We start from the raw sequence: 22731 nt of genomic DNA, 5'->3' as shown, positions 1-22731 counted from the left end.
GAAGCGGGAAGCGCAGTATGATTTCGAGGGCAGTGGGGCGGGGTGCGGTCAGGGAAGAGTCCTTCGCTGATGAAGGGAGCAGCTCAGCTATTTGCTTCTAAATGTCTTCCTGATGTCGTCAGGCCTCTTGAATCCTGCGAGAAGACCGGCAAACGGCCATTTCCCATCCACTTGAATAGAGACCCGTAACTCAAGTAGTGGCACTTAGAAGCCACAGGTCTGTTCTCCGCTGGCCCTGCCCCCTAAATCCCAGGACAAGCAGCTCAGCTTACCTGGCTGGGCCCAGCAGAGGGGCCAGGACGGATGGAGGGTGCCCACAAGAGTAACCAGACTGAGGAGGGATGCCATCAGCACCTTCTTACCCATGGCCGCCCCTCCCACCTTCCTTCACATTTACAACAAACTATCACCCACTGTGTGGCAGGGGTTTGCAGTGAGCGCTGGGGACCTAGAAACAAGGGGTGCTCTGGGGATGCAGTCTAGGACGGCTTCTTGGAGGAGGTGATGATTCCTGACCGTTTTGTTCACATTGTCAGTCACTGAGCACCTGTCATGTGCTAGGCTTTTCAGAGCTCCTATAAGGCCACCCAGGGTTGGTAAGGGATTTCGATTCTTCTTGCATCTGACCCTGTGTCCTGACTGTGTGGTTCTGTTCTTGCAAGCCCTCCCTGAGGCTCTTTCCCTCACAGCCTGGGTTAATCCGTTTGTTAACTGTTGGCGTAGCACCTGCATCTAATTTTTATTGTTCATTTAAAGACCACAGGAAAACAGCCTCCTTACACCTCAAGCCACAATGGTTCCCTGACTCTGTGGTCTGCTTTGTCAGAGCGGTGGGGCGGGAGCTGCGGAGAGGAAGTCAGATGACCAGTTCTTGGCGGTGCCTCGGAGTGACTTCGGGAAGTGCTCCCCTCTCGGTAGGCCGCAGGCTCCTCACCTAACGGGCTGGCAGCCCTGGGTGGTGGCCACTGTCTGCAGCCCTAAAGTTTAGGATATGCTAACATTAAAGCCTCTTTAATCTCACTGTCATGGTCCGGGTCTTGGCCAACCCAAGTACCACTGAGTTTTTATGGTTGTGACTCAACTCTGCTGGTGGCTGGTCACATGGAGCAGTGGTAGTGTCCCTGCCCTTAAGGTGCCCACAGTCTAGGTGAGTCCCCCCACCTGGGGGACAGAGCACTGGGAGGGGCTTCGAAGAGAAGGTGACGTTTGGGCTGAGTCTTAAAGGTTGAGTAGGAGGTTGCCAAGCAGATGAAGAGGGTAGCTCGGGAAGCGGGAACCGACACCTCCCCCACAGCCCGGCTGAATGTTAGACTGTGGGGTACTGTGGCCTGGGAGGCAGAACACCTGGGCCAGTGTCATTGTGTCTAGTACACACCCCAGGGCGCATCCCTTTATCACTCTGGGCCTCAGTTTCCCTGTCTGTAAAATGGGGGCTTGGGCTGCAGGGATGATCACAGAGCTCCCTCCCATGCCCAGCATCCTGGCCATGCTGTAGGGATGTTTGTTCAGTGTTACGAAGAGCAACAGATGAGTGATCAGCTGGCACTGAGAGGGGAGTCGAATGGGCTTTGATTGATTGATTTTCACGGCTGTCAGAAAGACATAGCCTACTCAGAGGAAAAGGAACCCAGAGTGGCCTGAGAGGTGGCTGAAGTACTGTCTGGAATTTGAGGTCTTTGGGGACTGGCTCTGGAGGGCCTCAGAGTCTCCTACAAGATGCTAGAAGACCTCTGATCCCGTGGGTTGCCATGAATTTTATTGATTTCTTTATTGCGGTGGCTTTTTTGTTTGTTTGTTTTAAAGGTAACAAACACTTGTTTAAAATTTTGAAAACTATAAAAAGGCATAGAGTGAAAAGTCCTCTCTTCTCCTTCCCAGCCCTGTCCCAACAAGACTTCAGGCTTAGAGGGCAGAGGCCCATCCCCAGGAATCTCTGGAAACCCCAGTTTCCCTTCCCAGAGGCAACCACTGGTCCATGTTTCTTGGATCTTCTTTAAGAAATTGAGTGGTTCTATGATGCTATATAAGCACACTAGGGGTCTACATATTTTCTTGTAAATACGTATCACAGTTCATTGGGCTTTTAATCACAGTGCCACCTCTCAGATCCTTTCCTGTGTGTATGGTGCTGCCGCCATCTTGTTAACAGAGGACTCCACTGATGGGTGCACTGCCGTGTTTTTAACCAGCCCCACTGAGGGACGCTGCATGTCTCCTCCTCCCTGTTCTGCTGTTACAAACAACTAATATCCTTGGACCTAAGTCTGTACACACGGGCAAGGAGCCCCGTGGGAGTCATTCCTAGCAGTGGATTGTCCCATCGTGTGGCCATCTTGTCTGAAGGTCACCTGGCCTGCCCTGTGGTTTTAATCACCACCTTCCCCCCGTGACATTTGGATTCTGCTCTTCCAGATCTTGTCCACGGCGGGCCTGCTCCAGGGCACTGGATCTGTCTGGACAGGCAGGGTAGCTGGTGCCAACATGAAACTCCCACAGAGGAGGTTCATTTACTGCAGGGTAGAGGAGCTTTTTCTGTGGAGGGCTAGATATAAATATTCTAGGCATGTGAGTCATCTGTGTCCATTGTAACTATTCGGCTTTGTTGTCGGAGCACAAAAGGATCTGCAGACAATACGTAAGTGAATGAGTGCGACTGTTCCAATAAAACTTTATTTTTAAAAAAGCAGGCAGTGGGCCAGATTTGACTCTCAGGCCAGATTTATTCAACTGCTGAGCACCTCTGTGTCCCAGGCCCCATAGGAGGCGCGGGGGATGCTGCGGAGAAGGACGCGGGCCTGACTCTGGCAATAGCAGTACGGCTCATTGGTGTGATGCGACAGCAAGGGCAGGGTAAACCCCGGAGTGGGTGAGACGAGTGTCTAACTTGGACTAGGGGCTGGTTAGGGGTGGCTTTCTGGGAGAGGTGACATTGAAAGGTGAAATCCAAAGTCTTAGCCATGAGCCAGGCACAGAGGGACTTTGGGGCTCTGAAAGAAGTTTTGTATTGCTGGAGGTGTGGTGAGCATGGAGGGCGTATGACGAGCAGTGAGGGCTGGAGAGGTGAACCTCAATCAGGGCACACAGGTCCGGAGACAGGCTGTGTGGAGGGGCTGGTCTTCATCCTGACAGCTCTGGGAGAGGGACTGCAAATGTTGGCCTTTTGGGGGGGGGCAGGGTGCTACATACATGTCTGGTGTCAGAAGACAGGGGGATGGGGTGATGAAGTTGGGTCATGACAAGTGAAACAGGCCAAGGCAAGCAACTCAGGACTGAAACCCAGCACAGTACAGTGGAACCAAACATTTTCATGACTTTCTTGAATCCTATACCCCTATATATGGGCTCCTGCGCATCCCTCAAGGCCCCGCCCCAAAGTCCCTTCATCTTTGGAGCCTCTTGTGGAGCAGAGTTACAGGCCCCTTCCCCCAGATTATCATAACATCATACTGAGGGACACTTGTCACATCAGTGTCTCCCATTGAGACCTCAGACGACAGGCACAGAGTAAGCACTAATAAATGCTTACTAAATTAAATTAAACAGCAAGATGAATTCTCCAGGGTAGATGTGGTCCGTGAGCCACACTTTACAGTTGAGAAAACTGAGACTCAGAAGGCTAAGCAATTTGCCCAAATGGAACATGTAAGAATTTGGCCCAGTATAGCCGTTTTAGCAGAAAAATTGGCTTTCTCTGCCTCTCCAGGCTGGAACTTTGTTGTTTGCCTCACGATTCCCTAAATTATTAATCTGCGAGGCAGTTAACTGAGCAGAAGCAAGAGGCATACTTTGTAGGAAGATAAAACAAAACAAGAGAATTAAGAGGCATTTGGTTTCCAGGGACTCCATCCTTTGGTATTCCAAATGCTAACAGGGAAATTCAACCCCCTTCTTCTAAATCCCAGCCGGAACAATGTCGCCAAGACCATCCTGGCAGGCAGCTAGGCCGTGGGCCTGGACAAGTGCCTGGAATTCTTGGAGAATCCAGGTCGTGAGTCTGTCGATCGGAGCCTGTGTCTGGAGTGCCCCAGCAGCTGGGCTGGGGGAATTCTCTTGGCCCCATTTATTGCAGCCTATTTTTAGAGGGCTGTTCAGGCTGGGGTGGGAGTTTTCCACCACCACCCCCCAACTGGACGATTTCAACCCTATCCTCTCCTACCTCCCCCTCCCCCCAGCCAGGATGCAGAACGTGGTCACAGTCTTTAAGCAGTGTGTGTCAGAAGTCTTCTCTTTCTGGAACCCTTGCGTAGGTGCTTTTGTCCAGCTTTCTGATTCTAGCCATCCTGGTGGGTATGAGGTGCTATCTCATTGTGGTTCTGATTTGCATTGCCCAGATAATTAGTAATGTTCAGCATCTTTTCATGTGTTTTGGCCATCCATATATCTTCTCTGGAGAAGTGTCTGTTCAGATCCTTTGGCCATTTTTTAATTGGATTATTTGCCTTTTTATTGTTGAGTTGGAAGAGTTCTTTATGTGGCATGGATACTAGACCCTTATCAGATATGTGATGTGCAGATATTTTCTCCCATTCTGAGTCTTTATTTATCTTTAATGTAGCAAAGACAACATCAGAAGCAGAGGGGAGAAATGTGGAGATGGGCAGTGAGGGGCACTGGATTCCTGCTTAGCCTGTTGCCTGGGAGCCCTGGCACACTAAACTGGGTCTAGGGACGGCCTTTTCCTGTGCTGCAAGCTGGGCCAGCCCAGCCCTCTTCCTTCACTGTCCCCCACCGCAATCCAGTTTCCCCATCTGGGAAAGCACTCATCATTAGGCTCTTGGCACCACCTCCTCCCAATGAAAGACTCAAAAAAGGCACAAGACGATGTTCCTGCATTAGTGGCTTCCTACTTCTTCCTGACTTCCACGGATGTGCCAGGTTTCTGGCCCTCCAGGAGATGGACTTGCAGGTGGGGCAGGTGGGGTTTTGATTGTGTCTATGTCCGCTTGATGTCTCCCAACCACGTTTCGGCATTCCACAAGTGTGGGTGCTAGGCTCTATGCCTGCCTTCATGAAGCCCAAAGACAGATAATAAACAAGTAAATATGTAAACTGAGAACAGCAAGCCATGATTGCTTATAGTAGGGAGAAATGAGCAGCCTGGAAGAGAAGGTGAGGGAAAACCTCTTAGAGTTAACCCAGCTAAGGTGAGCCTCAGTTTCCTCTTCTGGAAAATGGGGCCACTAATAGCTCCACTTATATCACCATGTTGTCTTGAGGACGAAATGTAGGTAAAGAGCTCTAATAGCGAATCAGGATTACAGTAAGCCAGCCATGGGGGTCTGAAATTTGTCTCTGGGTGAGGGAAGGGCAGGGTGTTGGGTGGGCTTCGGGAAAAAGAAGCTGCTTTCATCAGATCCTCACCCAAAAGTCCCCAAATGGGTGTCCCCAGCCTCAGGATAGAACCCACTTTTTTCTCTGGGGCAGGAGCATCAGATCCCCCAAGCCACACCATCCCGCGAGCAGAGGTCTCATTTTATAAACTGAGGCCAAAGTCAGGATTGGCAGAGATTGGCACCACATCAGCAGGGCGGGCTACAGTTGGCTAGTTTGGGTTTTGTATTTGCTGTGCTTACACGTTGGGGAGGAAGATATGAATATTTGGGGACTCTGTCTTGGAGGGAGTGCGCAGCCTTCCCAGAAAAGGGCCTAGCTTGCGGGTACAGGGGATGCTGCTACCTGAGAACCTCGCCGTGGGGATCCTCCCTACTTGGCACTGCTCGCCCCGCCCCTCCGCGCAGCCCCGCCCGCCGGGCGCAGGCCGGCCTCCGGCCCCGCCCCTGGCCCCGCCCCCTCCCGGGCCACATTCCTCTGGCCGGGCCTCGCTCTGCGCCAGGCGGGCGGGCGGCGGCGGCGGCGGCGGCGGCGGCGGCGGCGGCGGCGGCAGCGGCGGAGGGGAGGGTTTGGCCGGCTTGGCGCTGGGACTAGGGCCGGGAGCAGCGGGAACCGGCGGGCACTGGGCCGGGCGACCCGAGGTGGTCGCGTGGCGGGTGGTCAGGTCTCCCGGTGGTCGGGTGTCGGCCCCGGATCTGCCACCCCAGCGGGAGTCGGCAGCGCTCGGCGGGGCCTGAGTCCCGGGCGCTCGGCCCCGTCAACTCCCGCGGCGGCCGCCATGTGGTGCCTGCACTGCAACTCCGAGCGGACCCAGTCCCTGCTGGAGCTGGAGCTTGACAGCGGGTAAGGGCCCCAGGCGGGGCGGGGGGCGGGAGGGTGGGGGAGTGGGCGCCGGGGCTCGGGCGAGAGGGCCTGGGCAGAGGCTGCACGGAAATGGGCTGGCGGGGCAGGGTGGGGGTGCCAGCAGAACCCCCGCCGTTGCACAGTTGCGTGTAGTGTGTTGTGGGTTTGTGAGAGAGCCGCGTCCTGTGTTGTTGTGCAGTGGTTTGTTAGAGCCTGCCAGGGCTGTAAGTGTGTGCCAGAGAGGCTGCGGGGCTGGGTGTGCCGGAGTGCGTGAGACTGTCAGGATGTGTGTGTGAGAGAGGGAGCAGGACTGAGAGTGTGGAGTGTGGCTGTAATAGTATGTGTGCAACCAGACCCGGGACCTGAGTTTGTGCGTCTGAGAATAAGAGATGCTGTCAGGACAGGAGTGTTGTGTGCGCGTGCGTGCGTGTGCATGCTTGCTCCCGAGTGACTGTCGGGTCGGGAGCTTGTGTGTGGGTGAGTTTCTGTGGGAGAAACTGATGCGAGTGGGCATCTGGTGCCAAGCGGGAGCCAGTGGACTGGAGTTTGTGAGTCGGAGTGTGGCCGGCCGGCGTCTGTGCTTGCGTCTGGTTGAGGAGGGTTGAGGCTGCCAGGGAGTCTGCCTGTGGGCCTAGTTGTGCGAGCCCCTGGGCCTATATCCAGGGTTACAAGTCAGCTGTGCCAGGGAGACCCTGGGCAAGTGTGTGTGGGGATGAGGGATTCGTTCATGGGCTGTGCGCAGGTGGTCCAGGTGTGCTTCAGGGGTGGGGGGGACCTAGGAGTTCACTGGGGAGGTGGAGATCCGTGTGGCTGCTGCTGTTGTGTTGAGTGAGGCTATGAGGGGTCTGCTGGTGTGATAGGGTGTGTGCATGTTTTTAATGTGCCTGGTGCGGTCGGGGCTGGAGTCTTGAAGGGGGGGAAAGAACGTGCGTCCCAGAGACCAACCCTTTTCTGCTTTGGGACTGTGGGTGGCTGCCTGAGTGTCCAAGGGCCCGTATTTATGGAGAGAGAGTGTGTATGTGCTGGGAATATCGATTTCCTTGCTCGGCTCGCCAGCACAGCTGCCCCCTGAGCTGTCTGCAGGCCCCTTGGAGGAGACAGGCTGCGGGGCCGAGAGGATTTGTTGACAAGCTGACTTGGCTTGTGTCGGGCCCCCTGAGGGTTGGGGGGAAGCCCACCTGCAGCCGTTTGATCTCTGAGTTCAAAAATTCTGCAGCGTGTGTCTGGCAGTTGCACTGAGAACATGCGTATGTTCCCCTCTGCCCCCTCCTCGCCCCAGGGGCCTGAGACTCTGGGCCCGAGGCTCCGTGTGGGGTTGTGGGGGTGCGGTTCCCAAGAACCCGTCACTTCTTGTGTCTGGGGCGGAGGCTGGGCAAGCTGCAGCTGCAGGGCCAGCTGTCTGGAACCAGTGGCATCAGTCCGAGAACGGGGGTCACGATATTCATATCGCACACATGCTACTGTCTTACGCAGCTGTCCCACCCGGTATCGCATTCTTGTCATTGTGGTTCCGGCCTCCCCATATCGCAGGAGAGCAAACTGAGGCTGAGTGTTAAGTCTTGTCAGCGCCAAGGCTCTGCGGTTTATGGAGTACCTGCTGTGAACGTTCCCTTTCTAGGCACCGGGACATAGCAGTGAGCAAAACTCAGAGTGTTTGTGCTGGGACCAGCAGTCGCGGGGACACAGTGGGGACACAGTCGGCATGTTCCGCAGGCTACATCTCTTCTCGCGCTCCCAGCTGAGAGAGACTGAGGGGTGTCCCTGGCACCCCTCCATTAGGACCTCTCCAATATCACCCTTCCAGGGATTTTGGGATGTTCATAGTCACCACTTTGGCATGTTTCTCAGTCCTGCATCCCTTCTTATTGGAAGTCCTTCTTTGTGTCTACTCTAAATCTTCTAGCTGCAGGGAAGCCTGCTTGAGTCCTTTTCTTGTCAGGGCTGGTGATGAACAGCTGCTCCCCTGGTCTCAGAGCACGACCAGGTGTCCTGGAGATTGAGTAGCCCCGCTCCGGCACCACCCGAAGTTCACCCCTCGGCCTCACAGCAGGTGGATCACATTTGCTCCGGAGTGCCTGGTATGCGGTTCCGAAGAAAGGTGGGGAGGGGGGTGGAGAATCCACCCAGTTCCTGGCCTGTGGAGGCTTCGCCAGCCACTCCTTGGCCTGGCCGGCTTGTCCCCCACCCAGAGTCCTCCCAGCTGGCCATCTCTCCCTCTGTAAACCCAGGAAGGATCCAGCACTCCCCAGAGACCTCAGGAGACCCCCAGTCTGTAGCAGGTCCAAGATAACCCCCTCCAGGCCCAGCCACACCACCCTGTAAGCACAGGCTTCTCCCTGACAGCATGCATGACACCTTTGCATGGCAGCACCGTGATGCTTTGCTGTTTGAGACCCGCAGCAGCCCAGGTCTCTCCGTAGCCTCCCTTTGTAAATGGGCAGGTTAAGATAGGGAATCCAGTGACCTGACCAGGCTGTTACAAGGGGAGCCTGGAGTCGAACCCAGATGTTCTGTTGGAGGGCCTCTGGAGGGCCCCTGCCAGCCCTGCCAGGATTTTCAGGCTTTTGCTCAAGGAAGTCGGACTATGAACTAGCTGTGCTAATATTTACACAGCCTCAGTTCAAAAACATGGACAGGACTGACAGCTGCACAGTCAACCCGTGTGATGACTGGGCAAATAGGTGTTTCTGGAAGGGATTGAACAGGACTCCCCGGGCTCCAGGAGCTCAGGATATACGTGTCTGTGTGCACACATGTGTGTGGGTATCACCTGGCCGGACTCTGTGGAACGAGGGATCTTGATTTGCCAGGAGAATCTGTGAGGCCAGAGCAGTCAGGGCATCAGCAAAGAAGGGCTCAGGGAGGCAGAGACTTCGTTTTAAATCCCAGCTCAGCTTCGTGACGTTATGCAAGTTACCACGTCCCTCCGAGCCTCAGTTTCCCCCTCCGTGGAAGGGAATGGTACCCTGCTTCACAGAGATGCTTGAGGATGTGTCTGACAGCTCTCGCACTGCTGACCAGCCCCAGGCCTCCAGGCCGAGCCGCGATTGTCCAGGTCAGCACTCTGCTCTTCCCGCTGCCAGTGACCCATGGGATTTTCTTCCTTCCCCTTTTGTAGATTTCCTCTGAATTGTGATGACGCGTGGAATATCTGCCCAGTGGGCTTGCAGCGGGCCGGAGGCTGGGGAGAGCTCCACAGAGGTGGCCCGGGTCCCCTGTGAAAGTGTGTGTGTTTGTGCCGTGGGGGAGGATGCTCAAAGGCTGTTGGATGTGATTTATCATTTGTCCTCAAAAGCAAATCATAATGACTTTAAAGGCCATTAAGGCTCTTGAAGAATTAATTGGTGCAGCCTTAGAGAATCTGGCCGCTCCCGCTGCCTGGGCTGCTGCCGAGGAGCAATGGATGGTGATTATGGTGGAAAACATGGCATGCTGCCACCTGGACCTGCCACTCTGCTGGCTGCTGTGGCTGTCCCCCTAATTGGGCAAGTGCCCCCTTTAAGCCCTGGGACCTGTGTGCTCTGACGCCTGCCCAGCACGGTGCCCGGCATCAGTGAGTGACCGCACCCACGGACACACGCATGCTCTCCTGGGCTTGGGGGGACTTTGTTCTCAGGAGCGATGTGTACGACCCAAAGAGCACCCGTTGCTGCCCTTCCTGCATTCCTTCATTCACTCACTAGCTACTGAGCACCCACTTTGTGCCAGGCCCTGGGCTAGATGTAGAGGAACCAAGGTTAATAATGTGAAACCGTGTATCACTGATCCCGGACAGGCCTCGGGTCGCACAAAGCCTACGCTGCCTCTTCCCAGCTGTGTGGCTTTGGTGATGTGGCTTCCCCTGTCTGAGCCTTGATTTTCTCATCCATGAAATGGGGCTAAGAAATACCTCCCCGGAGGGGATGTGCAGCTTTGCCTGGTGACTCACACCTTTTAGACGCCCAGCAAACCGTAGCCGGTAGCCAGCAACACCAGCATCATCGCCACTGCTTCTCATGAGAAGTGACTTCTGAGTTAGAAGTGGTTCCTCACGGTCTTCTGTTTTGCCGGTTTCTGGAGCTACGTGGCTTTTTGTGAGATCCCTTGTCCTTGAGGGGCTAAGGCACAGTCCCAGCTGCTCTGACTTGAATACCCTTTTATGCTTTGTTTGAACGTAGCTCCGGCTTCCCTGCTCCTTGATGGGAAGGGTCATTCTTTCCATTTTAGTTCCTTGCTTTTCGCCTTCCTAACATGGTGACCGTTTAATCTGAACCGAAGGCCCAGATGTAGAGCCATACCAAGAGTCCCCTCCTTGTTTGTCTGGATGGGGAAACTATGACCACATTTGTTTTTTCCTCTTTGTTCAAAGGTCAGTATAATAATAGTAATCGCAGTGGTTGCCATTCAGCTCTGCGCAAAGTGTTTAATTCTCAAAGCAATCTGTGAGTAAGGGCCTCTGTCCCCACTTGGGGAACAGTTGGGGGACGGTTATGTGACTTGCCCAGGGTCACTGGCCAGTAAGTCTCGGAGCTGGGACTTAAACTCAGTCCACCTGGCTCTGGGGTCTACACTTTTCATAGCCAGGCTGTGCCTCCTCTGGGATTAAATAATCTTTAGCAAAATCTGTCACCATCATAAATGCAGGCTTTTGTGTCTTTCCCAAGCCATAGAACAGGTGTCTGGTATCCCCTGGTGTCAGCATTTCCAGAATATTTCCAAACGTCCCAGCCTTGGGCTGGTTTGAGGACCACCCTCTGGACTCTCCTAGTGTCTTGCCAGACCCCACAGACCCCAAGAGCTGCTTCCCCATACTCTCTGGCCAGATTCTGAGATAGTGCCCTTTGGCCCCGAGGACTTGCTCGTTCTGAGGGTAGCACACTTGCCCCAGGCCAGCCTCAGCATGGAGCAGGGTCTCGGCGACAAAAGCCAACCATCCCAGACTCTCTGCAGGACCAGTGCAAACACAACCAGCTTCTGCATGGGGAGGAAACCCAAGGCCAGGGCCTTTGACGTCATTAGAGGACACACATGCGTGTGGGCTGCTGAACTTGCTCCCATGAGAGAGGAGAAGGACTGTTAATGAACTGGAAAAGTTGGAGGAGTCCCCAGCTACGAGGCAGCCTCCTCATTCAGGTTCCCCAGAATCGCCTGTTGGCTGAGTTGATCCATGTCTGTCCACCATCATGAATCCTTTCTCCCCAGTGGCTGTTTTAAAAGATGGAAGCAAATGGTGTTTGCTTCTCTGTTTCTGGCCGAGAGGCTAAGCTAGGTGGTGTAAGAGTGCAATGCGTTAGTGCACGTGAAACATTTAAAACGGGGCCTTATTGTGTTATAGTAAGTACTCAATCAGTGTTAATTATAATCACTGTCGTTACTATTTATCCTGATAATTACTAAGCTTGGAAGGTCTCTCCCTCCAGAGACCTGAGAAGAGCTTGCTCTAACGGGCGGTTGGCATTCAGCCTCCCTAGAAGCCCTGGCATCCGTCACCTCCTCCCATCCCCTTTCTGGGCCTCAGTTTCCCTTCTGTGAAGGGAGTGAGCTTCGTGACACTTATGGTCATTTGCTGAGGGAGGGTGTTTGACCCAGTGTTGGCGGGGGTTGGGGGGTGGATTCTGTCGCCAGCCTGTCTGTAACCCCAACCCCAGCTCTGCTCCTCACACTCTCTGTGATCTTGAGCATGTTTCTTGGCTTTCTGTGCCTCGGTTTCCCCATTTGTAAACCATGGGTGACAGGAGGCGCTCATGGAGTTGTTGTTAATTCACATGAAGTGCTTAAAGGGCACACAGTTAATACCTAAGAGGTGGTAGCTTTTAGCTGTGACATCAGGGCTGCCGAGTCCGAGTGTGCTGAAACTGGACCCCATGGTATTGTTCAGGACAGACGTGTTGTTAGATGGGAATGCATCACCTCTCCTTCTGGCCACAGATGAGGCCAGTGGTAAGAGCAAGAAGGAGGAAGAGGGGTGGGTAGTTGGGGGGAGCCATGCGAGGGTAGGGTGCTGCTCACGTGCGGGGTGGTGGAGACCAGGAGCGAGACAGGTCACAGACTTGGTGACAAGTGACTAAAGCCCATAGTCTTGTGCCTGTGCTTGTAGCCTGCTAAGAGAGAGTGGTCCAGAGTGCTTTGGAAATCGCTTTGCCCATAGATTGGAAAAATTGCAAAGTAAGGTGACTTGGCTCTCAGCTAGAGTGAAGATTTCTTAGGACGGGCAAATGGCCTGTGCCAAGAGTGATGGAGAGACCCCTTGGGGACACTTGAGGAGTGGGGACATTGAGGCTGGTGCCCCAGCCCTGTGGCCCTGAGATGGGGCAGGATGGTAATGCCTCTGGAGTTCTCAGCTCGTAGCCTGTGCTGAGCTCTGGTACTTTGGGCAACTCTGGCATCCTGGTCCCACCTGAGGCTGCTTCCAGTGCCTCGTGGGGCTAAGAACTCCAGAGCCTGGCCTAGGGACCCTCACAGTGCTGCTCTGCCCTCCCCCGCCTGTTCTAGCCACGAGACAGAGAGGCAGCTGGCTGCAGTGGAAAGATGGTGGCATTTGGGCTGGAGAAACTTGGCCTGAGTCCCACTTCTGCCCCTCTCTGAATGAGTGGCCTGGGCAACGTGGCCCCCTCTGCGAGCCTTATCTGTCAAGTGGGGATGGTGGAGGGAGAGGCAGTTGTGGGTAACAGACACAGCAGGTGCCTAGTACGTCCTGGCAGAAAGGGGAAAGGGTTCAGCTGGCTTTGGGCGAAGCCACGACTGTTTTTGATGGGTCTAGAGTTGGCACGGGTATGATACTGGAGCCGGAACAGGCTACAGAATAAAAATAAAACGATAATATCTGACACTTGCGTGGCCTTCGAATTTTACACACACTTACCTTATTTGAACCTGCCCAGAGACTTACAACGTTGTTGGTATTATTCCCACTTTACAGACAAGGAAACTAAGGCAAACATGAAAATCATGTCCGAGCTCTGCAGAAAGTAGATTCGGTATTCTGGTTAATGTATCTCTCCTGCTCCCTGACATTGCTGGGGCAGTGGGGGGCTTGGGCCTTAGAATGGTGGGTGAAGCAGGGGCAGAAAGGTAGAGGAGTGGGAGAGGACCTGCAGGACCCCACCAGGCGCCAGCCCTCGGATGGGCACAGAGGTGCCTTGCTTGTCGTTTGGCAGAGAGGACAGAGGACACCCTTGGGAGCTCTGGCAAGTGGCCTTGAATCCCGGAAATGGTGTTTGCCAGCCCCAGGAAGTCATCTGGGTGTAAGAACTGTCCTTTCCTGGGATGCTTTTCCACGGAGAACACGAGAAAGAAGGAGCTAGAACAGTGCCGGGCGTACAGGTGTTCAGTAAATGCTGGTTGTCTCTATGGTTCTTATCAATTGCTATCAACTACAGTTGTTGTGCCTGCCGTGATTTCCCTGGGTAGGCCCTGGACTGGACCCCGAAGTGCAGTGAGTCCCGTGCAGGGGGTTGGAGAGGAAGTGTTTGGGGAAGCAGCTCTTTCCTCTGCTGTTAACAGAGGAGGAAGAGGAGGGGGAGGTGCGGCCACACAAACTCCAATTCTCTGTTCCTTTGGGGCCATTGACTTTTCTAAGAGCCATCATTTAAATGGGCAGGGTTTGGGATTTAGTTTTTGTTTTCCTACTTGATAAAAAATGACCCGGGAAGGCCTTGAGGAAGGTAATGGATTCTTAGCACTATTTTGAACTTTTCCTTATGCAATCTTTTAACTTTATACAGAAGTAGAAAGAATGGTAGGATGACCCCCATGGGCAATTGTATTTCGTTGCTCCCAGATTATTTCTAAGCACATACCAGACATTTTGATGTTTTTAATCAGGGACCTGTCCTGTGGAGGTGGAGATGTCGAGTACCTGGGGGTGGGTTCCTGGACAGAGTCGTAAAGTTCCCTAAACAGCCCTTGGCTGTGTCGGCCCGACTGAGGAACCCAGAGCCTGGTCTGGCTTTAGCCCTGAAGACCAGATGATGCCTGCTGCATTCAGGGAAGTGTGTGTTGGAGGCCCTGTGTCTGCAGGTGGCCAGGGGAAGCCAGGCCTGTGCATCCCCCTCAGGCAGGGCCCTCCTGGGGGCAGGGCTTGCGTCAGGTCAGAAGTGCCCAAGGCATCTGCCTTTATGCCTTGGCTCCCTGGGCAGGACTGGGGCTCTCTGCCAAGTGTCCCCACAGGCCCTGCCTCTGCTGCCCTCAATGCCCCTTGCCTGGTGGTAGAGTCGGGCAGTGGCACCTGCCTTTGCCCCAAGACAGTTTGGCCCCTTACCTCGCTTGGCCTCTGCACACTCTGAGCGCTCTTCTCTGGCTTAAGAGACCAGGTCCTCCCGGGTTCCTCCCACCACTCCATGGCAGCACCGCGGTTCCCTAAGCCTCGGCCAAGGCCCTCTTTTCTTCTCACCACACGGTCTCGTGCATCCTGCAGCTTCTAATGGTGCCACTTTTGGAGCCTGGCACATAACAGGTCCTCAGGAAATTTTAGTTGCAATAGCTATACTAGTTGCAATAATATTCTAATATATTCTTAGGAATGTATTATTACTACCCCTGAGTCCCACCCCAGTCCTGCTCTGAGCAGTGACCACGCCCTGTCCGCTCACCCCTCGCTGGCCTCAGGTGCAGAGGCTGGGGTTGGTCAGATGGTCCGGTGCCTACCTTCTGAACGAAGGGTTTTTTCCCCACTGTTGCGTGCTCATAGCCTTATACCCCTCCCTTCATCCCTGGGGCCCCCGTGCACTGTGGGGAGCGACAGTCCTGTGTTGTGATAGTAGCAACGGCTACCCTGAGCACGTCTGGGTGGCAGGCCCCAGGCGGAGGATTTCTGTCTGTATTATCAGTCGACTGTGAGGTAGACAGTACCTCCATTTGATGGCTGAGAAACGGAGGCACAGAGAAGCCAAGTCGCTTACCCAAGGCCACACAGCCCCTCCCTGCCACATGCCAGGCAGTCAGTCTACGGGGGAAGGGCTGTGTGCCAAAGCTGCAGGTGTGGGAGGTCGAGGCAGGGTGGCATCCCCTACCCTGAGCCTCCGTCCTTCCCCCAGACCCTTTCTGCGTGCCTGCTGTGGTACGGGGTGCCAACGAGGCCAGTGCGGGGAAGGCCGTGGTGCTGCGGGTTTAGGTCCCGAAAGAGCAGGAGGAGGTGGGGGGCGCTTTCCCCGCAGAGGGCAGAGCATGCAGAAGGTGGGGTGTGTGAGGTGCTTGGCCCACTGCCTCGGTCAGCCTGCCCTCTACTCACCCGGTGTGGGAGGTATGTGCGCCCTGATAGGTTACGTGGCCCCTCCGTACCTCAGTTTCTCCATCCACAGAATGGGGAGAGGATTCCGCATCTGCCTCAAATGGTGGTTGTCTGCAACACCCAGAGGGAGCCCCATTGTAAACTCTGGACTTGGGGTGATCTGTTGCGTCAGCAGAGGTCCGTGGATTAACAAGTGCACTATGGTAGGGGGTGAGGGGTGTTGAGAATGGGAGAGGTTATGTGGGGAGGGGGCACGGAGAATATGCGAAATCTCTACTTTCTGCTCAGTTTTTCTGGGAACCTACAACTGCTTTCACAAATTAAAATCTGTTCTAAAAAGTTGTTACAGGGCGCTAGGGGTTCGTTCGGTGCAAAGTGCTCAAAGCGTCTGTTGTCGTCGTGATGGTGTTCTTTGCACGTCATCAGTTCATCCAGTATTTCATTCAGTCACTTCATACGTGATTTTGAACCCCTGGGTGCAGAGACGCTAAAACGTGCCCCCCTCCTGGGGTGAGCTCACAGTTGGCCAGTGAAGTCCTGTGGGCTCTCGTGGGCCCCGCTCCCTCTGCCACGGTTACCAAGTGTCTTGGGGAGGGGAGCAGTGCACATTGCCATGGGCCAGAAGTCACAGCCCCATACGGCTGCGGCATGGGGGTGGAGGGGTCAGCGGGATGGACAGCAGGCTGGGGTGTGGGCAGGGAGCCTGTGGGAGGGGAGTGTCGGCGCCTCGCTCAGAGGTTTGGACCATGACAAAGATTTGATGCCATGAAAGACGTAAACGATTTGCATTTTAGAAAGTGCTTTCTGGGGTGCAGGCCCCCCCCCTTGCGGACAGCTTAGTGTTGGTGCAGGTCTGGGGTGGGACTGGAGAGCTGGGCCCAAGGTTGTCCCAGGCTCCGAGAGGCCCGCACGCCTGGCCCTGGCCGGCAGGGTGGGCCGGAGGCAGCAAGGCCAGTGCGACGGGCGTCTTCCTCCTCTGCCCACACTCTGTCCCGGAGCCAGCCTCCCCAGCCTGTGCCTCCCGCCCGGCACTCCCGGGGCGTCCCTGGGGCCCGGCCCAGCCCTGTCTGCTGGAGCCTGCCACAGAGAGCTGCTTTATTTGAGTCCATTTTGCACGTATGGAAATAACTAGAGGCCTCTGTATTTAATTTGGCTCAGCCAGGAAGATTTTTGGCCGTGTGTGTGTGTGTGTGTGTGTGTGTGTGTGTGTGTGTTCTGAAAAATCTTTCCGAGTGAGCCCCGGGGTTGGAAGCTCGGTCGTCTTTATGCAGTCAAAACCAACAAGCACCGCCCTGGCTTAGCTGGGGGTGACGGTCTGGCAGAGAGTGAGCTGTAGGAAATGACCAAAAAAAAAAAAAAAAAAAAACAACTCAGAAAGGGAAGAGAGTGATGCCATACACAGATGAGATCATGGTCAGGGAAGCTGTTTTGTAACCTTTGTTGCTTGAGGCCAGGTAAGCAGTGGGTAGGATGAAGGGGAAGGGGCTTCCAAAAGTATAAAGCTCCATACAGATCCACAGGAGACGTTTCTGGTTTCCCAAGCAGGCAGTACCGAGTTTGGTGATGGGCTGGAGAACACTCACCCCGAGCCTGTCTTTTTGGCCTTGGCAATCCAGCAGTCTCTCCATTGAGCCCTTCTCTGATCAGCGGTGTGTGGTCCACAGCAGAGACGCCCCATGTGTCTACACGGGGGTCTGCAGTTGGCGAAGGGTATCTCCCCCCCGCCCCCCCCCCACCAATTCCCACATTCCTGTTGCGCAAGTGGGGCAGGAGAATGATACCCACGGCAAAGAGGAGACAGCCGGAAGCCCAGAGACGTGAGGTAACTTGCCCCAGGTCGCTCAGCCCGGAAGTGGGGACCAGGTCCCGTCCTGGTTCGATCTCCTGCCCGAGCTTCCCCACGCTCTGTGGGCACATCTGGAGCCACAGGGACATCGTTCCAGATACAGAGACGGGCAGAGGGGGCTGCCAACCCCAGGAGACCACCTACGAGTCCAGTTGGAGAATAAACTTCACCATATGGAAGTAAGGAACGAGGACATCTGGGAAATCAGGGCTTGATGGCTATGATGACCGTGTGCTTCTGGATCGTGCCCAGTGTGGTGGCATTACTTTGGTAGAGTCTTGTAAAAGTTAAACGGAGGACGCCGCAGAGCGGAAGGCCTTGGCGTTCCCGCTAGTTATGCAAAGCTGTGGGAAAGCTTGGATCCGGCCCCTCGGGACTTGGTGTTCTAAATCAGGTTCCTTGGGAATGACTGAGCCCGGAGCTGCAGATCAGACTGCTGCTCTTTGAGAGGGGTCCTCTGCGAGCCTTGGAAGCAAGTGCAGATGCCTTCAATAGTCAGGAGGGTGATGTGTGGGGGAGGAGCAGGCAAGCGTGGCGGGCACTAGGGAGTGGTGAGGACTGGGGCAGGGGAAGACCATGTGCCGTCTGGCTGTGGCTATCCCCAGCTCTCTGTCATCAAGCAGGACTATAGGCCCAGTATGACCAGATCCTCAACTGTTTCTCTCCCCAAGAAAAGTCAGAAGTCTGGACTTTCATTATAAAAAACCTCTGGATGTTAAATGTTGGTGATTTATTGCAGTGTGGGGGGTTGTTTGTTTTTTTAAATACTCTTTGGGCCTGGGGCTGCTGAGCTGGAGCTCTGTACGGAGACCTTGTGAGCCCCTTGCATGGAGGCGCGTGTCTTCCAGAGAGCTCTGTGAAGTCTACAGTGTCTGAATGAGGAGTGGCGGTGTGGGCACCGGGCCTCCCACCCAGCTGTCCCGGGGACAAGGCCCAGGGTCCCGGATGGGTGGGCCTCACCCCTGCCTTTGTCCTGGCCCAGATAGCACTGGGGAGAATAAAGGGCTTTTTCACAGCCTGTCTGTGGAAAGGCTGCCCGTCTTGGGTTTGACTGCAGGCCTGGTGTTCGAGGCCTGATTTTCCTCTTGGTTTGGGCCTTATCCCTGGTTTGGTGCTCCGGTCCCCAGACATAGGGTGAGATCCCAGGCAGCTCGAGGACCTCTGCGGGACTAATGGTGATGCCACTGTGAGCGGCCCCTCGCCAAGCAGAGGCCCTGGCTGGGCTATCAGGCAGGGTGTTCGTGTCCTCATGCAGAGCTTCATGGCTCCCCTCTGCCAGCTGGCTTTCAGCCGAAGTAAGAGCGCACATTTGCCAACCTGTGGCGTGAGACTCTGCTCCCGCTTCCTGTCTGAGGCCCCGCCAGCGCCGGCCTGGCCCCACAGGCCTCCCGGGGTTATGGAAGGTGGGCCCAGGGGAGCTGAGCCAGGGGTGCCGAGGGGTGAGACTGCATGAGGCCTCTGTTCCTTTGTGACTCGGGGTCTGGAGAGCAGTGCTGTGGGTGTAGGTGACGTATCTGTATCTTGGAGAAACTTGCCAGTCCAAGGCCCAGCTGCCGGGCAAGGGAGTGAGTGTGGACACAGGTCCCTGTCATGGCTGTGCCATGTGTCAATGACCCAGCTTAGCTTCTCTCCCCTCCAGGCTTACAGATGAGAGAAGAGTGAGCCCCGCCACTGGAGGGGAGTGAACCAGGGGCCCAGGTGACATGCCAGGGGACAGTGGGCTAAGGGGGCACCGCCCAGGGGGTCCGAGAGGAAATCAAGAGGGGTTCGGTCCTATGGCTCCTGGTCCAGGGGAGAAGGTTGTGGGGCATTGCTCCTGGCACAGAGCTCTCTATTTGAATGCACGAACAAGTGAGAGATGCCGCTTCCCAGGTGCGTATGGGCTCCCTAGTCACTGGCAGCATCACTCGTTCGTTCCTTTGTTCGTTCATTCATTCATTCATTCATTCACCCAACACATATTGACTGAGCACCTGCTGGCACCAAGCCCTGCTTGAGGCCCTGGGGAGGCCTGATAAGAAAGAGAAGCAGCACAGGCAGCCCCACCTCCGCCCTTCCCAGTCCCACTTTCTCCTGGCGAGAGACGGACTTACAGATTAGAACGAAGGGGAAAAGTGGTCTGGAGATGTGCGGTGAAGAGAACGAAGAGTTCGACATGACAGAGGCAGTGGAGGTGGCACGTGTAGTCGAGAACACCCCTTTTCCTTCCTTCCTACCAGGGCGACCCCTTTCCCCCACGTCTGCCGCGTTCTGAGCTCCAGGGGATGCCCCGCGCACCACGAGGGGCCTCCCCCAGCCCTGCACCGGGCACCGTGTTTCTGCACAGCCAAGACCCTTTTCCTGATGGGAGCCCCCTGAGTCAGGGACATTCAAGGGTGATCTGCTCGCAGGTTCGTGGGGCTGCCCTCCAAGCCCTCCCTGTCCCCAGGACCCTGACCTCTAATCTGCGAAGCCCACTCTCGTCCTCCGGGCTGTTTTAATGGGAGTGACTCCCAAGCCACGCAGTGGGACAGTCCAGCCTGTGTCCCGCAGGCAGGCAGACAGATGTTCTTTATGTTCGGGAGTGAGGCCTGGGCTGGGGAGACTGGAGCCACCACCTCCCCGGGGCCCGAAAGATACCTTGGAAAACATGTTGACAGGACAGGGCGAGGGCCTGGCCGCGTGCACTGGCTTCACAGGACAGCAGACTTTCCTTCTTCCCTCTGGCTGTGCGCTGATGAGAACAAGCCCCATCTGAGGACGAGCGCTGCTGAAGCCCCTCCTGGATAATTCCCTCTAATTAGGCAGGGCATTAGCTGTCTGCAGGGCTCCTTGCCAGGGCACCGTTCACCTGACTCCACCATGTGGCCTCAAAGCGGCGGCCTGCCTCCCCCCTACCCAGGCCAGGCAGGTGGGAAATTGAGGCTCAGGGAAGCTGGGGTTGGAGATCCCCACCATCACTCACGTCATCAGGATGGAAAGTGCCTTGCAGCGCCGTGCAGGGTGCTCGGGATCAGACGGCAGGGAGCAAGAGTCGGCTGCCGCCACCATGCCCTGCCAGCTTGGGCATCGTGCAACACGGTCCCCTTCCTGATGTGCTCGAGCGGTCCGAGAAGGCCCCGCCACTCCTGACTGCGGCCTGCCTCTCCCCGTGCCGCCTGCCCGCCCCGCCAGGAGCCACGGGCAAGCTGGGGGAATGCTGGATGTTGGTACCGTAAGCATAGCTCTAAAAATAGCCTCCCACTTTGAGAAGTTCATTGTTCAGAGTCCTATATGTTTATACATATATAAAAGCCACTTCTGGAGGTCTCAGTGCCAGGTAATTAGAGATAATACCGTAACCAGGAGGTGTGTCTGGGCCAGACCTTGCCTCGGCCTCGGCAGGGCAGGCCTCAGGGGGAGAAGTTAGCAGGAGGGGGTTTGGCCTGGAGGTCGGAGGGCAGTCAGCAGAGAGGCAGCTGGGCACCCATGGTAGGGTTGCTCTGGGAACAGCTGTTCTGGGCTCAGGGGCCACCTGAGAGGTCTAAGGGGTCACAGGAGCCAAGAGATGTAGGGATGGAGACCAGGGGTCAGTGGTAGGGGCTGTGGGCCCACTCCCTGCAACGGGGCACAGGGCTAGAGGGAACTTCCCATTTTCTCGTGGTTGAGACCTCGGGCTCCTGAAATTGTCACTGCCTAAGTCCTGGCTTGCTGCTGGGTCAGGCCCCCTCAGCAGCCCACTGACCCCGTCCTTGTCCCTCAGGGAACAGTGAGACCCCCCCAGAGGAGGGGCCCCAGCTGGCCTCATCCTCGGCTGCCAGCTTAAATTTCAGTGACCCCAGCCCGTGTCCAGTGCCCTCTCCTTCTGGTAGCTCCTCCCTGGGCCCCCCTCTTCTGTCACCATTCAGATGTGCCCGGGTCTGTCCCAGCTTTAAAACCAGTCTTCCTTGCAGCCCCCAGCCCCCTTCAGCTGCCACCCTGACCCCACTGTCTTCTCAGTCACCACCCTCGAAGGCTTCTTCTGTGCCAGCTCCTTTCCTCGCCCCGCCACAGCCCGACTTCTGACCCTGCTCTGTGCCAGCCTTGTGTCGCCCTGTCCCTGCTCCCTGCTGCCTCAACTGCTCGGTGATTCTGGCCTCACCAGCTCGGCATCAGGATCCTGAGGACTCTTGTCCTTCCTCTCATTCCTCCCACAGGTGTCTCTGGCTTTTCCTCATCCCCCACATAGATCTCGTCTCACTGTCACCACCTAGCTGTGACAGTGCTGGCCCCCAGGCACTGCCACCTCCTCCCTGCATCCTTCCCTGCTCACCCGGCCTGCAGGTGCCGGTCCTGCCTGCCCCTCCAAGCATGCCACACTGACCTTCTCCAGCCTCTGTGGACGCTGCGGACACCCACCTCCGCCCGCTCAGCCTTCGCCCCTCACTGCCACACGGTGCTCCTCCTCGGGTCCTGGCTGGTGGTGCAGCCCTCCTCGGAAGCCTCCCCACCTCCGGCACCAGGGCACGGGCTCCGCTCGCCATCCTGCAGCGCCAGACGCGTCCTCTGTTACCGTTCCGAACACGCCCGTCGTTATTAGTTGCATCCCCCAGTGTGCCCACGAGGACAGGGCTGTGTCTGTCTGTCCACTGCCACACTCACAGTGCCTGGCAGGGGTCTGTCACCTACTTGGCATTCAGTACATGTTCACTGAATGAAGCACCAGAGTTCTAACAGAATCTAGTTCCCCATCCTAGTGGGGAAGCCCCAGTGCTCAGGACCTGACATCCAGGCAGTCACAGCCCCACGTATAGTGGTATGGTGGCACCGTTAAGTGCTCTGGAGAGAAATGATTTGGGGAACGATAAGGGAGGGCCGGGGAGGAGGATGGCTTTTAAATGAGGTGAGCCGAAGGAGGTGAGGGAGTGAACCAGGTAGGCACCTGAGAGAAGAGACATCAGGCAGAGGGAAAGGCACGTGCAAATGTCCTGAGGTAGGAGTGTGCCAGGAGTATAGAGTGACAGTGGAGCTGGGGTGGGGTGGCCAAGAGGCATGGAGGGAGGGGGGTAGCAGGAAGAACATTCGGGTCTCATGGTCTTCTGGGTCACTCTGAGGATTTGAGCTCTAGATCCCAATGAGATGGGAGAGAGGAGGGATGTGGTCAGAGTTGTGTTTTAATAGGATCCCAGCTGCTGTCTGGAGAAGGGTGGAAGGGTGTAGTAGAGAGGCTGTGGCAGCAACACAGGGAAGAGGTGCAGGCGGTGCAAAGCGGGCTGGTGGCAGGGGGCAGGCCAACGGGTCAGATGTTGCCTCTGCCGTGAGCTGTGATGGTGGAGCCGGCAGATTTGCTGACAGATGGGAAGTGGGGTATCAAGAAAAGAGGCTTGCCAGGAGTTGCTCTCAGACTGTTGGCCCGAGCCACTGGAAGGGTAGTTGCTCTCAGCCGCGGTCGGGGAGGCTGCCAGAGGAGCTGGCTGGGGTTGGGGGAGCACAGGCGCTCTGAGAGGGTTCCTCGTCATCCAAGGGGTGGTGCTGGGCAGTTAGACGTTGGGGTTTTTAGGGTGCT

General features: G+C 55.9%; 1 protein-coding gene across 10 annotated transcripts in view; it reads left to right on the top strand.

Annotated features, from left to right (window-relative positions):
• Window positions 1-22731, top strand: part of IQSEC1 (IQ motif and Sec7 domain ArfGEF 1) — a 379884-nt gene that overhangs the window by 301282 nt on the left and 55871 nt on the right. For 2 of the 10 annotated variants that reach the window (XM_045812311.2, XM_045812307.2), the window contains exon 1: window positions 5862-6174. The exons of the other annotated variants lie outside the window; for them this stretch is intronic. In XM_045812311.2, coding sequence (XP_045668267.2) covers window positions 6110-6174 — 65 coding nt within the window. In that variant the 5' untranslated portion in view covers window positions 5862-6109. Of the gene's footprint in view, window positions 1-5861; window positions 6175-22731 lie in introns of those variants that run through there. 10 annotated transcript variants of the gene reach the window in all.

This window comes from Ursus americanus, chromosome 14, assembly GCF_024610735.1.
Source record: "Ursus americanus isolate L20-20 chromosome 14, mUrsAme1.1.p, whole genome shotgun sequence".
Classification (NCBI taxonomy): domain Eukaryota; kingdom Metazoa; phylum Chordata; class Mammalia; order Carnivora; family Ursidae; genus Ursus; species Ursus americanus.
The sequence above is the reverse complement of the archived record's forward strand: the minus strand, read 5'-3'. Positions and strand labels throughout refer to the sequence as shown.